The 21,292-nt window shown below is 25.1% G+C and overlaps 2 protein-coding genes and 2 long non-coding RNA genes across 7 annotated transcripts; all 4 read right to left on the reverse strand.

Moving 5' to 3' along the window:
• Window positions 1-346: 346 nt before the first annotated feature.
• On the reverse strand, window positions 347-8,408 carry LOC126908526 (uncharacterized). Its single transcript, XM_050690688.1, has 2 exons — window positions 7,526-8,408; window positions 347-1,953 (listed from the first exon to the last, which is right to left on the reverse strand). The coding sequence occupies exons 1-2, from the start codon at window positions 8,371-8,373 to the stop codon at window positions 1,113-1,115; spliced, it is 1,689 nt and encodes a 562-aa protein (XP_050546645.1). The 5' UTR covers window positions 8,374-8,408; the 3' UTR covers window positions 347-1,112.
• Window positions 4,640-5,549, reverse strand: LOC126908551 (uncharacterized). Of its 4 annotated transcripts, none has more exons than XR_007704792.1 (3): window positions 5,435-5,549; window positions 5,190-5,314; window positions 4,640-5,065 (listed from the first exon to the last, which is right to left on the reverse strand). It is a non-coding gene; the product is annotated as an uncharacterized LOC126908551 (long non-coding RNA). The 4 variants fall into 4 exon arrangements; XR_007704789.1 differs by having other exon boundaries at window positions 5,130-5,314; XR_007704790.1 differs by having other exon boundaries at window positions 4,640-5,004; window positions 5,066-5,314.
• A 4,324-nt stretch (window positions 8,409-12,732) lies between the features above and the next one.
• Window positions 12,733-15,270, reverse strand: LOC126908545 (uncharacterized). Its single transcript, XM_050690718.1, has 2 exons — window positions 14,972-15,270; window positions 12,733-13,643 (listed from the first exon to the last, which is right to left on the reverse strand). Exons 1-2 carry the CDS (start codon window positions 15,064-15,066, stop codon window positions 12,851-12,853), a joined length of 888 nt encoding a protein of 295 aa, XP_050546675.1. The 5' UTR covers window positions 15,067-15,270; the 3' UTR covers window positions 12,733-12,850.
• A 1,198-nt stretch (window positions 15,271-16,468) lies between these two features.
• On the reverse strand, window positions 16,469-17,678 carry LOC126908554 (uncharacterized). The gene is made up of 3 exons (XR_007704797.1): window positions 17,565-17,678; window positions 16,734-17,090; window positions 16,469-16,656 (listed from the first exon to the last, which is right to left on the reverse strand). It is a non-coding gene; the product is annotated as an uncharacterized LOC126908554 (long non-coding RNA).
• Between the last annotated feature and the right edge of the window lie 3,614 nt (window positions 17,679-21,292).

Consider the following 21,292-nt stretch of genomic DNA (forward strand, 5'->3'; position numbering starts at 1 on the left):
ATGATTACTATTCTTTCTATTTCAGTTATCTATTACGATAAAAATGCAAAAAAATCGAATTTTTCTGATAAATGTACTGTAAATAGTAATTATAAAATTTCCAGATTGCATATTAATCTTAAAAATTTCATTTTTTTCAATTTAATAATGTCAATTTCAAACTTGCAAGTTGAGTTAAAAGTTATGGTAATAAATTCATTTTTTTTTTTATTAAAACTTTCACTTTAATGGACAAAAAGAAGTTGGTTAAAAATGATTACTTTTAACATATTAAAAATCGATAATAATTTGAAAATAATTTATTATAAACATTATATAATATATAATTAAACGAATTACTAATCTGGATATAATTAAGGAAATAGGAGTTGATGTTGGGTTGGGTAGGTTACATTTTTAACATTATAATGCTATAACTCATTGAAAAATGTATGAATCAACACAATTTTTTTATGAGAAATAATATTTTTTAATAATCCCTTTTTCATTCGACATTCTTTATCTTAATCAGGGTATTAATAAGGAACTAGCAGATCATGCAGCTTTTGTAATTATCCACCTATTTCTTAGAATTAAACACTATCTACTGATTTGCATCGAAGCGTTTTTTATGATAGTGATTTTAATCACTGTCAGATTAAATCTATACTGGACCCAACTATGCAACGTCCCCACTATGCCGCGACTCCACTGTGCTGGATTTTTTTTAAACCAATCAAAGATATTTTGTTAAGGAGTAAAAAAATTATATTTTTGATTTCAATAATGATTTTTCTTTTGTGTGTTAAATGATTTTGATGAATTTACGTTAGGTTATTTTGACATAATATACAAATAATAAAATGTATTCCAAAATTAGCTATGTACTTAACGAAACATATTTTAGTATTAAAAACTTTTAAGGCAGTTATAATAATTAATGTATTTTATGCATAATGTATATATTATATATATAATGTTTAATGGTCAAAAAGTAAATTCAATTATTGGTTTTGTGCTTCCTGAAATGATTACTTAATATTATATAATGCTTATTTTAATAGAAGAGATCTTACTCATACATTGAAACAACTACTTAAATTATATAATTCACTTCAATGAATAAAAACGGACTATGACCATTGCCAAAAATAATGTTGATGTATTTTATGAAAACCTGTATCTACGTAATCAGTTTTAACATAGTTTTCACAAAAGTCATATAAATATTTCGAAAGTAATTCATATTTGGTGACAATTGAGTCAGTTGCCATTGTTGTATTAATAATAAGTTCAGCGTTAGAAAATTTAGCGTCCAGATGTTCCTTAGTAACTAATAAACCTTCTGAATAACAGTTTTTTTTTTTTTGAATTTTTAAACTACGTACTATACTGTAAAACCTAGATCTTGCTTTACGAAAGCTCTTCATATAATCACTAGCTAAATTTTTAATATTTACTTCAGGTTTGTTTATAAACATATTTCGTATTACATCATTAGATTTAAGTTCAATTACATAATAATATATTAAGTTAAAAATTGAATGTAAGTTAGGAAATAATTTTTCGGGTAGCCATAATGTTGATAATTTTATTTTTTCCATAATAGTCAGCATATAATCAAACATTTTTACTGTATTATTAATTGTGTCAAAAAGATATATTGTACATTTCACATACTCGTTTAAGTCTTTATGACTTCTACACATTCCACTTAAAGCAGTTAATGACGTATTGTACGTTAAAAGTACATCAATAAGTCTACACCTCAACATTTGTGTGAAGTAAAATTTTTTATGATGAAAATTATGATCTGTCACCAGGTCTCTTATCACACTTGTGGCACTTACTATTAAATTATCAAATAGAATTTTTATTTGGCCAAATGAATCCCAATTACCTTCACTAAATAAAGTATTGAGTGTCATGATTCCAAGTTCTTGATTAATAGATTCGTCAATCGGAGGTTTAAACCTATACAAAAATTCAAATATATTAGTTAAATTATTTTAAAATAGCAAGTATTATATATATATATATACACACTATGATTCATTAAGGATATTACACCCCAAAGTTACAATGATATCAAGACTTTAATTGACAGCCTTACCCCACAATTTTAGATTTATTTTTATTCTCAAAATTGAGAAAAATATGTTTTCTAAAATTTAGTTTAGATTGATCAGCTCTAAGGTAGCTCAAAAAGGGTTGATCGAAGTTTAATTTTCTAGAATTTTGTATTTCTCTTGAAAAATATGACTCTTATTTTAAATGTGGTCGCTATAAAATTAGTTAAAAAATAATTTACTACAATAATAATTATTACAGGTTTCACAAAAAGAACTCATATTAACAGTTAAAAAACTCAATACAGTGAGGACGTGGCATAGTTGGGTCAAGTATAATGATATCGGACAGGGATTAAAATCACTATCATAAGAAACGCTTCGATGCAAATCTGTAGATAGTGTTTCATTTAGAGAAATTGGTGGATTATTCCAAAAGCAACATCAACTCTTATTTATTTAATTATATCCTGATTAGTAGTTCTTTGATTTTAAAATATAATATATGAATAAATAAAAATTATAGTTATTAAATTTAGTATAAAATTGATATTCAATAATTTAATATTTTAATTTATACGGAAAAATTATAAAAATAATAAAGAAATTATATTTTGGTTTACGCTTACGTATATAAAAATTTAAGGGACTTGTTACAATAATTTTCAATAAAAACTGTTTGTTACTGTAAATAAAAGCACTGAACTACAAGGAACTTTCATCAGAAGCAAAAATATACTTTTCTAAATCAATTTTTCGCGTTGTTTTCAAATCTGCAATTACACTTTTTCTATCACTTCTAATTTTTTATATTATTACGAATTACATATAAAATAATAATTAAAAGAAAAAAAAATTTGTTTTCAAATTATTACTGATTTGATTTTTAATATGTTAAATATAATCATTTTTAATAATCAATAGGTTAAACATTTTTAACCTATTTTTTGGTTGGGTTAATGAAAAATTTTTGATAAAGTTATGTGAATATAATAAAAAATTTTTTATAATAAAAAATAATAATTTATTTTACCATAACTTTTAGCTTAATTGGCAAGTTTGAAATTGACATCATTAAATAGAAAATTTTATAAGAATTAGAAAGATGGTATCGCTAACATTAATATGCAGTTAGGAAGTTTAATTTAGTTAAGTTATAAATAATAATATCGATCCATACATTTCTCCAAAAGTTATAGCAATATAAATTTAATAATATAACATATAAAATCGAGATTTTTTTCACGGAAATTGTACGTTTTTATTTAACTTTGATGTACGTTTTCACTAAGAAGACAATTCTAAAGGTGAAGTTTTTTTTTCAAAAAAAATTATATTACATAAGCTTTAATTTAAGATATATATAAAAGTGTCAGTCTTTCCGGAACATTTTCAAAAGTTAAATTGAAAAAGTTCTACTTTCTATACGCATTTTAAAAGGTTTGCATCCCCCTTGTATAAAGGGAAATGGTCAGATTTAAAAAAAAAATATGTTGAATAAAGGAAGTATATATAAAGTATTTATCATTAAAGAATAAAGTTGATTCATGCATATTAAAAAACCCCAGCACAGTGGGGTCGCGGCATAGTGGGGACGTTGCATAGTTGGGTCCAATATACAGGGTGATTTTTTTATCATAACCCACTCAATTACTTGCAAAATAATAATAATTTAAACATTTTTTTTTTTATTATCTTTAGTTACACATTATTCTTTCACATTATTATTTTTAACTATGTAATACACATGGGATTGTAAATACAGGTAGCTAATTGGTTTTTTATAACATTGATATTAGCAGGTACACAGCATTGTTGTTATCAGTTGTAGTAAGGCACATTGTTATGAGTTTATAAATACACTAACTGACAATACAGAAAGTATATCTAATGATAATCATAATTGATAATAAACAATCCGTGACTGAGACAGTATATATATAATATATACATTATGCATAAAATACATTAATTATTATAACTGCCTTAAAAGTTTTTAATACTAAAATATGTTTCGTTAAGTACATAGCTAATTTTGGAATACATTTTATTATTTGTATATTATGTCAAAATAACCTAACGTAAATTCATCAAAATCATTTAACACACAAAAGAAAAATCATTATTGAAATCAAAAATATAATTTTTTACTCCTTAACAAAATATCTTTGATTGGTTTAAAAAAAATCCAGCACAGTGGAGTCGCGGCATAGTGGGGACGTTGCATAGTTGGGNAAAAAAACCCAGCACAGTGGAGTCGCGGCATAGTGGGGATGTTGCATAGTTGGGTCCAGTATAGATTTAATCTGACAGTGATTAAAATCACTATCATAAGAAACGCTTCGATGCAAATCAGTAGATAGTGTTTAATTCTAAGAAATTGGTGGATAATTACAAAAGCTCCATGATCTGCTAGTTCCTTAGATTATTGATGGTTTTACCTATCATTTGGTATATTTTTTTTATATATCTGACCCTTTAACTGCCCACAAAGGGGGAATTAAAATGACAACTGTGATGGTGTCACGTTTTCATAATCGTGAGAATTTTTTTAATAAAATACAGACAGCACATCCGCTGCCTGAGACTGATGAATTAACAAATAATATTTATTGCCAAATCGGCAATAAGTGTAATTATTATAAAAACCCAATAGACCTGACCATCGTGGTCAGTCGACTCCAGTGCCTTGTGTCATTCATCAGTCTCAGTACTCGGTTGTCGCTGTCCGGCTTACTGTTTAAAGTAAAGTCTTTGTTTATTCCTTTTCTAACCTATATACTCTTTTCCTCGACATTTCAGAGTACTTGTGTCTTGCACTTCGTCTGCACCTCGTACTCTGTTATCTTTCCTCACCTGGTACGCCTAGTATTTGTGTCTTGCACTTCGTCTGCACCTTATACTCGGCTACCCCGTTCTCTCTCTGAAGTACTTGTGTCTTGCACTTCGTCTGCACCTCGTACTTCATTATCCTCTCCTAATAACTAAAGTACTTGTGTCTTGCACTTCGTCTGCACCTCGTACTTTGTTATACTCCTTATCTGGTACGCCCAGTATTTGTGTCTTGCACTTCGTCTGCACCTTATACTCGGCTACCCCGTTCTCTCTCTGAAGTACTTGTGTCTTGCACTTCGTCTGCACCTCGTACTTCATTATCCTCTCCTAATAACTAAAGTACTTGTGTCTTGCACTTCGTCTGCACCTCGTACTTTGTTATACTCCTTATCTGGTACGCCCAGTATTTGTGTCTTGCACTTCGTCTGCACCTTATACTCGGCTACCCCGTTCTCTCTCTGAAGTACTTGTGTCTTGCACTTCGTCTGCACCTCGTACTTCATTATCCTCTCCTATACCCCAAGTATTTGTGTCTTGCACTTCGTCTGCACCTCATACCTAGGTGTTACTCTTATTCTCCCTTCCTATAACAACAGCCTTTCGACACCCACAGCTAACCCGGAGTGTCAGCCGAGCACGGTGACTGCTGTACGACAACACGCACTTGAATACCTAGACAGCAGGCACCACCTCCTCATGTTCATCTTCGTACACATAGTTGCACATTTACACTTTTACCTTTATCATTTTTACTGTGTTACGACACAACTTTTTCACAAAAAATTAACTTTTTCAACTTAACTTTTGAAAATGTTCCGGAAGGTCTGACACTTTTATATATATCTTAAATTAAAGCTAATGTAATGTACTTTATTATGAAAAAAAAAAAAATTTTGGACTATATTAATTTCACGGTGAAAATTGCTACCGAATGCTTTTATAGTGTGAAAATTCTCGATTTTATTTTTTACATTTTTAACTTTATAATGCTATGACATATTGAAAAGTGTATGGATTAACATAATTTTTCTACGAGAAATACTATTTTTTAATAGTCCCGTTTTCATTCGACATACTTTATCTTAATCAGGATATTAATAAGGAACTAGCAGATTATGTAGCTTTTAAAATAATCCATAAGTTAAAAATATAAAAAAGAATTATTTTATTAATTTTGATGTCTATTTTCACCATAAAGACAAAATTAAGTCCGAAATTTTTTTTTTTGTAATAAAGTATATTACATTAGCTTTAATTTAAGATAAATATATATATATAGGGGTCAGACTTTCCGGAACACTTTCAAAAGTTAAGTTGAAAAAGTTCCACTTTCTATATGCATTTTTCAGATATGAACTACCCAATTTAAAAATAAAAGTATGTCGAATGAAGAAGTATATATATATATATATATATACTACTTATCATAAAAATTGTATTAACAAATACATTTTTAAAAAGTTATAGTATTTTAAAGTAAAAAATGTAAAATATAAAATTGAGAATTTTCACATAAATATAGCATTTGCTAGCCATTTTCACCATGAAGACAAAATAAAGTTTGAAATTTTTTTTTTTCCTAATAAAGTTTATTACATTTACTTTAATTTAGTTATTATATAATAGTGTCAGACTTTCCGGAATACTTTCAAAAAATTAGTTGAAGAAGTAAATTTTTTTTGAAAAAGTTGTCATTTTAAATCCTTTCCTGTGGGCAGGTAAAGGGTCAAATTAATAAAAAACTATACCAAATGAAAGGAAAAGATATCAATCATCTAAAAAAAAATTATAATGATTTATTCATTGTTGAAAAAGTTATGGGAGTTTTAAGTAAAAATAAATTGAAAAAATTTTAAAAAATAGCGATTTTTAAATTTGTAATTTTTTTGGAAGTTTCCCCATTTACAGAGAACAAGGGAAATTTTTTCAATTTTTTTGGCTAGATACGATATGTGATCTTTTGAAGTATCGTTGAAAAATATCGGTTTGGTGATAGCTGAGAAAAAGTGGTAACAGACACAAAGAAAAACACATATATTAAAATTAATAACTTCTCAGCTTCGCATGGAAGCTAAATGTTATTTGGAATTATAATAATTCTCATTAATTTCATTATGTCATTATTTCATTAGTAGTTAAATAATTTTATAGAATTTTTTTTAACACATCAACCTTGTGTTATTCTTATTCCACTAAAAAACTTAGGTACACCAATTATTTGAATTTTTTTTCAAAATATAAAATTTATTAGATTAGATCTAATAAAAAATTAATTTCAGAGGAATGAAAGTACTATTCGAATCGTACATTTATTCTTCTTTTTTAAATATTAAAAAATAAAATGCGTCTATTATAATTTTCTGAGATACGCTTGAATTAAACTATCAAGATATCTCTTTGCATATTTAAGTCAATTATATTGTAACAGGTAATGGACTTAATTTCATTTGATTGTAATTCATATAAATTTGTTAAAATAATAAAAATAAAATTGATTTTTTTACATCCTTAAGAAAAAATAACTTTCTCATAGGTATTTATACATACAATTGATATAATTCATATTTGAAATTATAACACCAATAAAAAATTCATAAACACAGAAATTAAAATTAAGTTATTTAAAATTAAATTATACTTACTTATGATTTGTTGGATTTATCAACTGAATAAATCCAAGATCCTCGTAATTAATTTTAATCATTTCAGTGTAAAATATATTCATCTTATGACACATGAATTGTATAAACTCCGGAAAATCACTGTTGTGTGTCAAATATTCTGTTTCACATTTAGTTTTGAGATCAATTTTCTCATCAGTATTTATAATAGATTTATTTTTTTCGTAACAGTTATTTGCAATTTTAGATATATCACTAATGAATTCTTTAGTTTCGATAAATACTTGAAGATTAACAAAAAGAAATTCGTACAGAATTTTTTTAAAATATATATGGTTTTTTATCTCATAAATGTAATCAACTATTGTGTACGGGTTAGTTTCTAACTCGGGATAGACAAGTTTAAAATCAATATAACTTATAAATGTCATAGCATTGTATAAATTCTCAAACATTGTCAATGAATTGTTTATTACTTCTACAAGGGATATTGTACAATTTATAAAAATTTCGAATAATTGAGCGTCTAAAAAGTGTTCACATATATCAACAACAATATTTAATAATTCTACAAATGTTGAAATTACTTCGCTATACCTGTAGTTTAAAATATAAACAATGTTATAGAAAACACTTAGCAAATTATCTGTGTTGAGTTTTTTCTCAATTAAATCTGGAACACTTAAAAATCCAATGGAATCAAGTTTCATGTGTAAGTTTCTCATAGATTTCCATCCATTTTGAATACACAGATGATTCCCTATTTCAATTATATAATTTAAGTATGACGTTTCTTGAATTTTACATTCTACAGAGGTGATATTGTCATAAATTAAAGTCAAGTTTAAAACAAATAGTCCAAGATTCATGTCAATAAATGTTTAAAATTAAGGTTACTATTTTATGAAATGAATTAAAATAAATTTTTTTTTTGTTATTTAAAGTAATATTCATACCTAAAAATACCGTGTTCTTATTAATATGTGTGTTAACAAAATTGTAATTTATTAAGCGTCAATATACAATTATTGTTATAATTTATTTTTAAATTTTAATTTAATTTAAAAATAAAAATTAATTTTTATTAATAAGAATTTTTAGTTTGTTTCCCTTATTAATAAATTATTAGTTATATTTAAATCTATATTAAGATTGTCGAGATTCTGAAATCATATAATCGTATTACACAGTAAAACATTGAATAAATATAGTTAAAAAAAACTGAAAAACATGCTTTAAAAGCGTGTTTTTCAATTCTTTTAATCTATATTTATTTTTCATTTTTTTAGTTTTTTATGACATCGCTGTTACAGTCACGGAGTGTTTATTGTCAATTATCACTAGCAATATAATTTTTGTATTGCCAGTTAGTGTGTTTATAAACTCACAACAATGTGTCTTATTACCATTGATAATAATGGCTATATGCTTGCTATCATCGTCATAAATAAATAATTAGCTACCTGTATTTGTAATCCCTTATGTATTATACATGTATATTAACTCAAAAAAATTTGAATCTTGAAATGTTTATATCTAATAATAAAAACCCAGCACAGTGGGATCGCGGCATAGTGGGGACGTTGCAAAGTTGGATCCAGTATAGATTTAATCTAACAATGATTAAAATCACTATCATAAGAAACGCTTCGATGCAAATCTGTAGATATTGTTTAATTCTAAGAAATTGATGGATAATTACAAAAGCAACATGACACGGCCCGTAATAGCGCACTATTCATTTACCGGAATTAGCACATTATCCGGTCGTGATTTTCAGCTGTCCACCATCGCACTCATTAGTGTTGACGATAACACAAGTTTGTCTTATCCGACGGTCGGTAGATAGGACAGATCAGGGGGTTCAACACCGTGAGACACGTCGGCGACTAGGTAAACTAGTTCATCTGTGACTTACATCCGCCGTACGTGTCGTCGAGTTATATCCGCACCTTACGGTTTACCCGTCATTTGTATATTATAAATTATAATATTTTTATAACTTTAAAACAAAATAAATTGACTCCACAGTCAGAACATAACGGTGTTACGTTTATTATTAATAACATTTTAATATACTGTGTCAAACATCAACTTCTATTTCCTTAATTATACCCAGATTAGTAATTCTTTTAATTATAATATATAATTTTTAAAATTAATTGTTTTCAAATTATTATTGTTTTTGATTTTTAATACTATTAAAATTATTAACATTTTGAACCTACTTTTTTTTGTCCTTTAAAGTGAAAGTTTTAATAAAAAAAAAAAATGAATTTACTACCATAACTTTTAGCTCAACTTACACGTTTGAAATTGACATTATTAAATAGAAAAAAATGAATTTATTAAGATTAGTATGCAATCAGGAAATTTTATAATTACTATTTACAGTACATTTATCAGAAAAGTTCGATTTTTTTTACATTTTTATCGTAATAGATCACTTAAATAAAAATCATAGTAATCATTTCTAATTAACTTTTTGTGTTTAAAAAGATTCTACAATGAAAATATTCAGAATTTAATTAATTTTAATGATTATATATCTAAAAAACCAATAAAAAAAAAGTGGTTTAAAAGATTTACTCAATTGAGCGTATTACAAAATTTGATTATAATTGTAAAAATCCATCGTTAAATTCAGGTGAAATTAAAAATCATTTTTTTTTAAATTTATTATTTATACAGAGTGATTTTTTTATCATAACCCACTCAATTACTTGCAGAATAATTATAATTTAAACATTTTTTTTTTCATTATCTTTAGTTACACATTATTCTTGAATTTTTAACTATGTAATACTTTTTAAGTTCATCCCTTATGCCTTGGAAGGGGGTCAACTTTGTTTTTTTAAATGGTAACACATATTTTTAATTTAATAAAATGTTTGAGTTTTTAATTTAATAGTAAATGGCATTTGAATTTTTAATATAACTTAATTCGTTTATTAGATATAATCATTTAAAGTTTCAAATTTTTGAATTAATATACAGGTATAATACACAAGGGATTACAAATACAGGTAGCTAATTGGTTTTTTATAACATCGATATTAGCAGGTACACAGCATTGTTATTATCAATTGTAGTAAGGCACATTGTTATGAGTTTATAAATACACTAACTGACAATACAGAAAGTATATCTATTGATAATCATAATTGATAATAAACAATCCGTGACTGAGACAGCAATGTCATAAAAATCCAATTAGCTACCTGTATTTACAATCCCATGTGTATTATACATGTATATTAACTCAAAATTTTGAAACTTTAAATGTTTATATCTAATAAGCTAATAAAGTTATATTAAAAATTCAAATGCCATTTACTATTAAATTAAAAACTCAAACATTTTATTAAATTAAAAATATGTGTTACCATTTAAAAAAACAAAGTTGACCCCCCTCCAAGGCATAAGGGATGAACTTAAAAAGTATTACATAGTTAAAAATTCAAGAATAATGTGTAACTAAAGATAATAAAAAAAAAAAAATGTTTAAATTATTATTATTCTGCAAGTAATTGAGTGGGTTATGATAAAAAAATCACCCTGTATAGCAACATGTTACAAAAAAATTTGGAATATTATAGAATCAAAAAACTAAAAAAAAAAAATGCATATTATTAATTGCTACAGACGGATATGAACCTCGTACCCTAATCGTGAAAGAACCTAGTGTTTGCAGCCGTTTGCAATCAGAAGATAAAGTGTCGGGACAAATTTTTTTTATTCATTTTATAGTACATAAAATATGCTTTAAAGGACGCAGTATTTCCGGAACATTTTCAAAAATTAAGTTGAAAAAGTTAGTTTCTGTAAAAATTATGCTATTTAAATCCCTCCCTGTGAGCAGATTAAGTGTTAAATATTCAAAAAAATGATATCAAATGAAAGGAAAATATCTAAGGTTTTATATTGATGATACGCCTGCATGTACGGGTACGAAAACCAAATATTATACAGGAAAATAGTGTTTCGGCGTGCGGTGAATGCGTTACGACAGTCTAGTCTCAAGACAATAGACGATGGGATACGCGAGATAATAACACGTGGCGAGTGGAGAATTACAAACAACACACAACAAACAACATACATGTGAAATTAATATAAGCGTGTTAAAATTAGCCAATGGCAGAAAAATTTATTGACAAATTTGGATTTTCAATGAAAGAGCATGTCGATATTATTCTGGGAAAATTATTCGCGAAGATAAAAAAATAATTTTAACATTCTGCGAGCGTTTAAAAACTTCAGTATAAATGCTTAGTGACGTCAGTGTTTTTCGAATTAAAAACTTAAATTTTTACCAGATTTACTCAGAAACATTCCAAATGTATCTTAAAATTTTTGTTAAAATTAGTTAGTTTTTGACAGAGTTATAAACTTTTTTTTTTTTTAATAGTTTATATTTTAACACTATTATGTGTGCTCTCATGGAAATATTGTCGATGTACATACATAAATATACCATAGTCATATCAATTATCTTATAATAGGTATAGTTTTCAAACACATTGGATTTTAATATGTATAATGGATATTACTTTAGTAAAAATAAAATAAATTTTTTACCAACTTAAAAAAATGGAAAAACAATGTTAAATATAAAAAAATAAAATAACTTTTTTCTTATAATAATAATAATAGTTATTATTTTTTTTTTTAGCATTTATAATGAAAATATTATAGCTCGACAATTTCTTAGGAATTAGATAATATAGTATTAATTAGCGTTATGAATTACAGAAATAATTGGTGTTAATTAATATAAAAAAAGTAAAATATGTACAGTAAATTATAATACACAATAAAGTAGTTAAATAGTACAACCAGCGCTCAATATAATAGAAATGATGGCAGTAATCACGGGAATAGAATGGGACAACAGCTTTCAATTTCAAGGCTAGGAAGGAGTAGAACGAAGAGAATTATTCTTTTTATTTTATAATTAGTTTCCCTTAATAGTAAATTATTAGTTCTTTGTTAAAGTAATATATAGATAGTTGAGACTTTAAAATTCAAACATATTGTATAATACAAAGATGAAAAAATAACCTATACTAGAAAAATTATTTAACGATTTTCGATATTTTTATAACTTATAAGGTGATTATAATAAATTATGTATTTATTCATCTAATTAATATATAGCAATATAATGATTACAAAATAAATTCAATTATTTTTTTGTGCTTCCTGAAATGTTTATTCAATATTATATAAAACTTATTTTAATAGAAAAGAACTCTTACTCATACATTAAAATAACTAATGAAATATTAAATACGTATTTGGAGTACTTAAATTATATAATTCACTTCAATGAAAAAAAATGGACTATACCCATTTCCAAAAATAATTTTGATGTATTTTATTAAAACCTGTGTCTTCATAATCAGTTTTAACGAAATTTTCATAAAAGTCATATAAATATTTCGAAATAATAATTGCATTATTACAAAATTTAGTGTCTAGATCTTTCTTAATAATCATAAAATCATTTGAATAACACATATTTTTATTTTGCTTTTTTAATTTACTTAGTATATTGGAAAATTTATATCTTGCTTTCTGAAAACTCAACGTGTAATCATTAGATAAATGTTCAATATTTACTTCAGGTTTGTTTATAAACATATCTCGTACTACATTATTAGTTTTGAGATCAATGACATAATTATATATTAACTTATAAATTGCAAGTAAGTTAGAACTTAATCTTTCGGGTAACCATAAATTTGATAATCTAAGTTTTTCAATAATTGTCAGCATAAAATCAAACATTTTCACAGTATCATTAATTGCAACAAAAAGATATAACACACATTTCACATATTCGTTTAAATTATTTTTATTTCTACATATTCTCATTAAAGCAGTTAGTGAGGTATTGTAAATTATAAGTACTTCAAGAAATCTACATCTCAACATTTGTGTAAAGTAAAATTTTTTAAGATGAAAATTATAATTTGTCACCAGGTCTCTAATCACAGTTGTGGCACTTATAATTAAATTGCCATATAGTATTTCCATGTGGCTAAATGAATTCCAACTACCCTCATTAAATAAAGTATTGAGTGTCATAATTCCAAGTTCTTGATTAATAGTTTCGTCAATTGGTGGTTTAAACCTATACATAAATTCTAGACTAAATTAAAAATATTACTAAATTGAGAAAAATACTTTCTCGAAACTTGGATATGATTTATCAGCCTTAAGGTAGATCAAAATGGGTTAATTATCTAGATCTTTATATTTTTCTTGAAATATATTATTAAAAACCCCAGCACAGGGGGGTCGCGGCACAGTGGTGATTTGTCATTGTTGGATCAAGTATAATGATATCTAACAGTGATTAAAATCACTATCAAAAAAAAAACGCTTCCATGCAAATCTTTAGATAGTGTTTAATTTAAAAAAAATGGTGGATTATTCCAAAAGTTACATGATCTGCTATTTCTTTATTAATACCCTGAATGAAAGAGGGATTATTAAAAAATATTATTTTTCATAAAAAAATTGTGTTGATCCATACACTTTTCAATAATTTATAGCATTATAAAGTTAAAAATGTAAAAATAAAATCGAGAATTTTCACACAAAAATAGCATTTGGTAGCCATTTTCACCACGAAGACAAAATAAAGTTCAAAATTTTTTTTTCCTAATAAGGTACATTACATTTACTTTACTTTAATTATTATATAATAGTGTCAGACTTTCCGGAACACTATCAAAAGTTAAGTGTAAAAGTAAATTTTTGGTGAAAAAGTTACCATTTTGAACCCTTTCTGTGGGCTGTTAAAGGGTAAAATGTTCACAAAAATATATAAAATGATAGGTAAATATCTAAGGCATTTAAATCCCCCCTATGGGCAGATAAAGGGTCAGATTTATAAAAAAATATACCAAATAATAAATAAAGACATCAAGCATCTATAAAAAAAAAAAATTTACTAATCCATACATTTTCACAAAAAGTTATAGCATTATTAAGAAAAAAATATAAAAAATAATTATTTTACAAAAATCGTAATTTTTTATTAACTTTGATGTTTATTATCACCACAAAGACAAGTTTAGAGATCAAATTTTTTTTTTCAGTTAGATCTTATACAACATCAAATTCAAAAAAATAAATGTACTATTCAAATAGTAAATTTATCTTCATACGTATTAATTTAATCAATTAAACGAATAAAAATATTGTTCACTAATTTACGCTTTAATTAACTTCATTTGTCTAGATATATTTTTGCATACTATTGTCTTATATATAATTTAGTAAAAATTAAAAAAAATTAAACTGGTATCTTTACCTCCTTAAGAAAGTATAATTTTCTCTTACGCATTTGTACATACAATTGATATAATTCATATTTTATAGTAAAATACCAATAGAAAATCCTCATAAATATAGAAATTAAAATTAAATTATTTAAAATTAATTTATACTTACTTATGATTTGTTGGATTTATCAACTGAATAAATCCAAGATCCTCGTAATTAATTTTAATCATTTCAGTGTAAAATGAATTCATCTTATGACACATGAATTGTATAAACTCCGGAAAATCACTGTTGTGTGTCAAATATTCTGTTTCACATTTAGTTTTGAGATCAATTTTCTCATCAGTATTTATAATAGATTTATTTTTTTCGTAACAGTTATTTGCAATTTTAGATATATCACTAATGAATTCTTTAGTTTCGATAAATACTTGAAGATTAACAAAAAGAAATTCGTACAGAATTTTTTTAAANGAAGATTAACAAAAAGAAATTTGTACAGAATTTTTTTAAAATATATATGGTTTTTTATCTCATAAATGTAATCAACTATTGTGTACGGGTTAGTTTCTAACTCGGGATAGACAAGTTTAAAATCAATATAACTTATAAATGTCATAGCATTGTATAAATTCTCAAACATTGTCAATGAATTGTTTATTACTTCTACAAGGGATATTGTACAATTTATAAAAATTTCGAATAATTGAGCGTCTAAAAAGTGTTCACATATATCAACAACAATATTTAATACTTCTACAAATGTTGAAATTACTTCGCTATACCTGTAGTTTAAAATATAAACAATGTTATAGAAAATACTTAGCAAATTATCTGTGTTGAGTTTTTTATCAATTAAATCTGGAACACTGAAAATTCTAATCGAATCAAGTTTCAAGTGTAAGTTTCCCATAGATTTCCATCCATTTTGAATACATAAATGATTTCCTACTTCAATTAAATAATTTAAGTATGACGTTTCTTGAATTTTACATTCTACAGACGTGATATTGTAATAAATTAAAGTCAATGTTAAAACAAAAAGTCCAAGATTCATGTCAATAAATGTATAAAATAAAATACGCTATAAAATTAATTAAAATATTACATTTTTTATTCATTATTTATTGTGATATCCATACCTAAAAATATCGTGTTCATATTTAGACATGTGTTAACAAAATTCTAATTTATTAAACGCCAATATACAATTACTTATTATTTAGCACGTGTAAGACTGTATCATTACGGATATCATTTAAAAATATTTTTTTTTAGTAAATTTTAAAAGAATTATTTGGGTATTGTGTTTCAATTGTATTAGAATTTAAAAAATATAAAAATTCTTAAACATTTTTTAGCACAACTATTAATAATATTTTAGATTACACTGTAACTAATTTATCTTAATTGTTTAATCTAGTTTTAATAAATAAAAAGAAAGGCAAAAATAAATTTAAATATTATAGAATAAATATTGTATCAATAAAATAATTCTAAAAATATTTAATAATAATTAAATTATTGTATTTATAAACACTTAAGGGAATATTTGTGTATAATAGAAACACACGCATTTATTTGAACAAATATGCATATTATTTTTTTTCAAAGAAAATGTTTTATTTTTTTACAAGATTATTCTTTGAATATTAACCACTGTATTTTCATAAAATAATAATTATGTTATATAATAATAAATATTGTATTTCTTTCGATTATTTTTGATATTTTTCATTTTATTTATTTCTTAAATTGTCAAATACAAAAAGTTACATTCTATTATTTCAAATTGTAAAGAATCACTTAAAATTTCAGCATCCGAATCTATTCAGCTATATTCTAAATTTGATCTACAATTAACACAAAATAATATTTAAAAATTATATTCTTTAAAAACACCTTAATAGTTTTAACCTGAATTTATTACCATGTATCTTGTCCCAATGATATCTGCTTTTAAGATAAAATCTAAACCAGGACATTAAAAGTCACTTAATTCAGACTCGCTGAGTATAAGGATAAGAGTATCGTAATCCATTGAATCAAAGGTTATTTAAAAAATACTATACAGAGTGTTCAGTAAGTTAGGAAACAGTTAAATTGTTACAAACAATGATTACAATAGAAATTCGTTTCCTTATTTACTGAACACCCTGTATATTATATCAGCCTTGTTATAAAACAGGAGGTTATAATTGATAGTAGAAAAACCTGAACATAAACCATTCTATTCCTTCACTTAAATTTTATTTTTAGATCATTGAATATTGTTAAGAACCAGCACCTGAAATTTATTAGCTAAATGAGACTGCATAATGACTGATTAGAAATTATAATTATTATTTATACTAGGGCATCCATTTTTTAGCTTCAATGCAAAGTTGAGAAGGTATTAATTTTACCATCATATGTTTATTTATTTTTTTTTTCTTTGTCATTACATTTTTTCAGCTCTCACTGCAATGATTTATCTCAACGATACGTCAAAAGATCACAAATGTATCTAGTTGAAAATATTACCATCAAAAATTAAAAATGTTGCCCTCGTTCCCCGTATTTTAAATTAAAGCTTATTTATTATACTTTACTATGAAAAAAATAATTCGAGATAAAGTGAAAATGGTTATCATCTTCAAAAATGATATTTTTGTGTAAAAATTCTTGATATTGTATTTTAATATATTTTTTAAAGAGAGTACACTGATTTTCATAAATATTATATAAATCTAATTGACATAGAATATAAAGTTAAACTTACTTAATTTTTTTTTTCAAGTCGAAAAAGTAACTTTAACATTTGTATCAGCTTAAATTGCTAATTTTATCAAACAACTAATGCGACGAATGTTTGCCGATTCAGTAAAAATCATTGCCTGTGTGAAGATGAAAAAAAATATAATTGGATCAATCCATGCCAAATCATCCAGAAGTGGTTGCACAACCATCTCATAATTTTCTGAAATTTCCAGGGTTTATTCATATATGCTATATTTAGATTATCACAATTTTTTTTTTTTATCATCTTTCCATTTTTATGGCTATTTTAATGTAAAAAAAGTGAAAAATAGTTAGATCGTTAAAAAACACACAGATTATTCAATTTCAACTCAGTCGAATTAAAATTTTAGATTAGACCCTATTATAACTTAAAATTTACATTAAAAAAAATTTAAGAGAAATTCTAAACTTTAATGACTTTCAAAAATGGCGCATTTTTTGTGAAAATTGGCGTTTTTAGCTCACTTAAAACCATTAAGAAGTTATTATTTTATTTTGATTTTTACATGTGGTATTGTATAGTGTATAATCTATGTTTCAACTTAATTTCAAATATTTAAAACAATTATCTTGGGATTTAGAGGCCTACAAAGTTAGACATTTTATAAAAATACGTGTATACTAAGTGCAATATCTCTGTTAGGGGACCTAATTTCCAAAAAAAATTTTTTTAGTTTTGTAGATATATATCTGTTTTATACACCATAAAAATTTGAAGTTTTAGATAAATGTGTAACATGTAAAATTATTTTTTTTTTTTTTATGTAAACTTTAAGTTATAATAGGGTCAAATCTAAAATTTTAATTCGATTGAGTTGAAATTGAATAATCTGTGTTTTTTTTAACGATCTAGCTATTTTTAACTTTTTTTACATTAAAATAGCCATAAAAATGGGAAGATGACAAAAAAAAAAAAAAAAATTGTGATAATCTAAATATAGCATATATGAATAAACCCTGAAAATTTCAGAAAATTATGAGATGGTCGTGCAACCACTTCTGGGTGATTTGGCATGGATTGACCCATTGAATTGTAACTTTAAATCAGCACAAAAAATTGCTCAAGTAATGTAAATTTATACTTTGTTAGTAAAAATTCTTGTAGACTATTTATTCATAATTAACAACAAATTGTGTTATGAAAAGTTTTGTATCAGACTTTTCAATTATTATATACGTTTGTCATAAAAATAACAACTAATTTATAGAATTTTATGATTTCTTCGTAATAAATATCAATTTTATACTACATTGAATTGCTATAATAGATATAATAAAGTTACGGTAGCACAGTGGGGTCGCGGCATAGTGGAGACATTGCATAGTTGGGTTCAGTCTAGATTTAATCTGACAGTGATTAAAATCACTATCATAAGAAACGCTTCGATGCAAATCTGTAGATAGTGTTTAATTTAAAAAAATTGATGGATAATTGCAAAAGCAACATCAACTTCTATTAAAATAAAATACAAAACCCATAATTTTCATACAAAAATAGCATATTTTTGAATATGGTAGCCATTTGCGTATAGAAGATAGGTCGTCGGGACAAATTTTTTTTTTTCATTTTGTAGTACATAAAATAAGCTTTAATTTTATATATGTTTAAAGGACGCAGTATTTCCGGAACATTTTCAAAAATTAAGTTGAAAAAGTTATTTTTTGTAAAAAAGTTACTATTTTAAATCCTCCCAGTGAGCAGAATAAGTGTTAGATTTTCAAAAAAAATTATATCAAATGAAAGGGAAATATCTAAGGTTTCAATACAAAAAAATATTATTTTTATTTGTTCATTTTTGAAAAAGTTATGGCAGTTTTAAGTACAAAAAACATCCCGATAAAAGGTAATTTTTATCGCAAACATTACATTTTTTTTTAAATTTTCGACAGCCATTTGCACATAGAAGATAAGATGTCGGGACAAATTTTTTTTTTTCATTTGATAGTATATAACATAACCTTTGATTTGATATATGTTTAAAGGACGCAGTATTTCCGGAACATTTTCAAAAGTTCAGTTGAAAAAGATCTATGTTTTTTACAATATTTTAAGTTTTGAACGCCCCCTATATAAGGGGAAATTGTCCAATTTTAATAAAAAGTATGTCAAATGAAAGATGTACTTATAATGTATTTAGAAAAAAAAAATTTGTGCTGATATATACATTTTTCAAAAAGTTATAGCATTTTTAAGTTGAAAATTTAAAATCGAAAATCGAAAATTTTAACACAAAAATAGTGTTTTTTTAACTACGGCAGCCGTTTAAATGTAGAAAAAAAAGTGTCGGGACAAATTTTTTTTTTTCATTTTGTAGTACATAAAATAAGCTTTAATTTGATATATGTTTAAAGGACGCAGTCTTTCCGGAACATTTTCAAAAATTAAGTTGAAAAAATTAATTTTTGTAAAAAAGTTGCCATTTTAAATCCCCCCCAATGAGCAGGTTAAGTGATAGATTTTCAAAAAAATGATATCAAATGAAAGGTAAATATCTAAGGTTTTAGTATAAAAAAAAATTATGTTGATTTGTTGATTTTTCAAAAAGTTATGGAAGTTTTAAGAAAAAAAAGTGAAACAATTACGAAAATTAGCGATTTTTAAATTTGTAATTTTTTTGGATATTTCCCCCATTTGCGGGGAACGAGGGAATTTTTTTCAATTTTTAAGGGTAATGTCTTCAACTATATACGATTTGTGATCTTTTGACGTATTTTTGAAAGAAATCGGTCCTATGAGAGCTGAGAAAAAGTGGCAACAGACATAAAAAAAAAAAAAACACATCATAGTAAAATTAATACCTTCTCCGCTTCGCATCGAAGCTAATATTATACTTTTAAATCATAGAACTACTAATTAGAAAAAATAACGGAAATAAGAGTTAATTTTGCTTTTGAATCATCCACCAACTTCTTAAAATTACACACAATATACAGATATGCATCGAAGTGTTTCTTATGATAGTGATTTTAATCACTGTCAGATATCATCTATACTTGTCCCAATTATACCACTATCACATTGTGCAGCGACCCCTTTGTGCTCCCGTATTTTTTTTTTTTAAACAATTTTTACAATATAGAACTATATTTGAAATATGATTTTTGTTATTTTTTGTAATTACAAAAAATAATTTAAAAGTTTTTTATTAACATTTTTTTTAAGACTTCAATATAGTCATTTTATAGATAAGTCTTAAAGAAAAATTTGTATATCAAAAACTCTTATTTTAATTCTGTAGTCATGTTTATAATGCATTTTGAAGTTTGTTAAATTTTTATTTTTTTTTTACGATTTTCCTTTAGTATCAATATATGTCTATTAATTATATGTAAATAGTCTATGATATGTAAAGACATAAGTAAACACTATATCATTAGATTATTTACTGGTAATAGTATGCGAATTATATAAGTAAACATTAACACGTGCCTCAACAATGTTGAAATAATTTTAATAAAAAAATTAATTTTTTAATATATTTTGTTATTTCAAAAAATAATATAAATCACATTATAAATATAATATAATCTTATTCTATAAATGTTTTTTAATATCATGAGGACGAGTTCTAGTAGCGAATTTTTTGTTATAGTTTTCACGTCGTTAAGTTCTATTTATTTTAGTCTTTTCCGGGACTTGTAAAGTAATAGGTTCAGTTTTAGCTTCGATGCGAGAAGGTATTAATTTTACCATGATGTGTTTATTTT

The sequence above is a fragment of the Daktulosphaira vitifoliae genome, unplaced genomic scaffold, assembly GCF_025091365.1.
Source record: "Daktulosphaira vitifoliae isolate Bord-2020 unplaced genomic scaffold, ASM2509136v1 Scaffold_5, whole genome shotgun sequence".
Taxonomy (NCBI): Eukaryota; Metazoa; Arthropoda; class Insecta; order Hemiptera; family Phylloxeridae; genus Daktulosphaira; species Daktulosphaira vitifoliae.

Bases quoted from the DNA above. Each gene is read 5' to 3' on its own strand.
- LOC126908545 (XM_050690718.1), bottom strand. From the start codon at position 15,066: ATGTGTCATAAGATGAATTCATTTTACACTGAAATGATTAAAATTAAT. The intron at 13,644-14,971 runs GTAAGTATAAAT...ATTTATGTATAG, and splicing joins ATAAATCCAACAAATCATAA to GTTTAAACCACCAATTGACG.
- LOC126908526 (XM_050690688.1), bottom strand. From the start codon at position 8,373: ATGAATCTTGGACTATTTGTTTTAAACTTGACTTTAATTTATGACAAT. The intron at 1,954-7,525 runs GTAAGTATAATT...ATTTTTGTATAG, and splicing joins ATAAATCCAACAAATCATAA to GTTTAAACCTCCGATTGACG.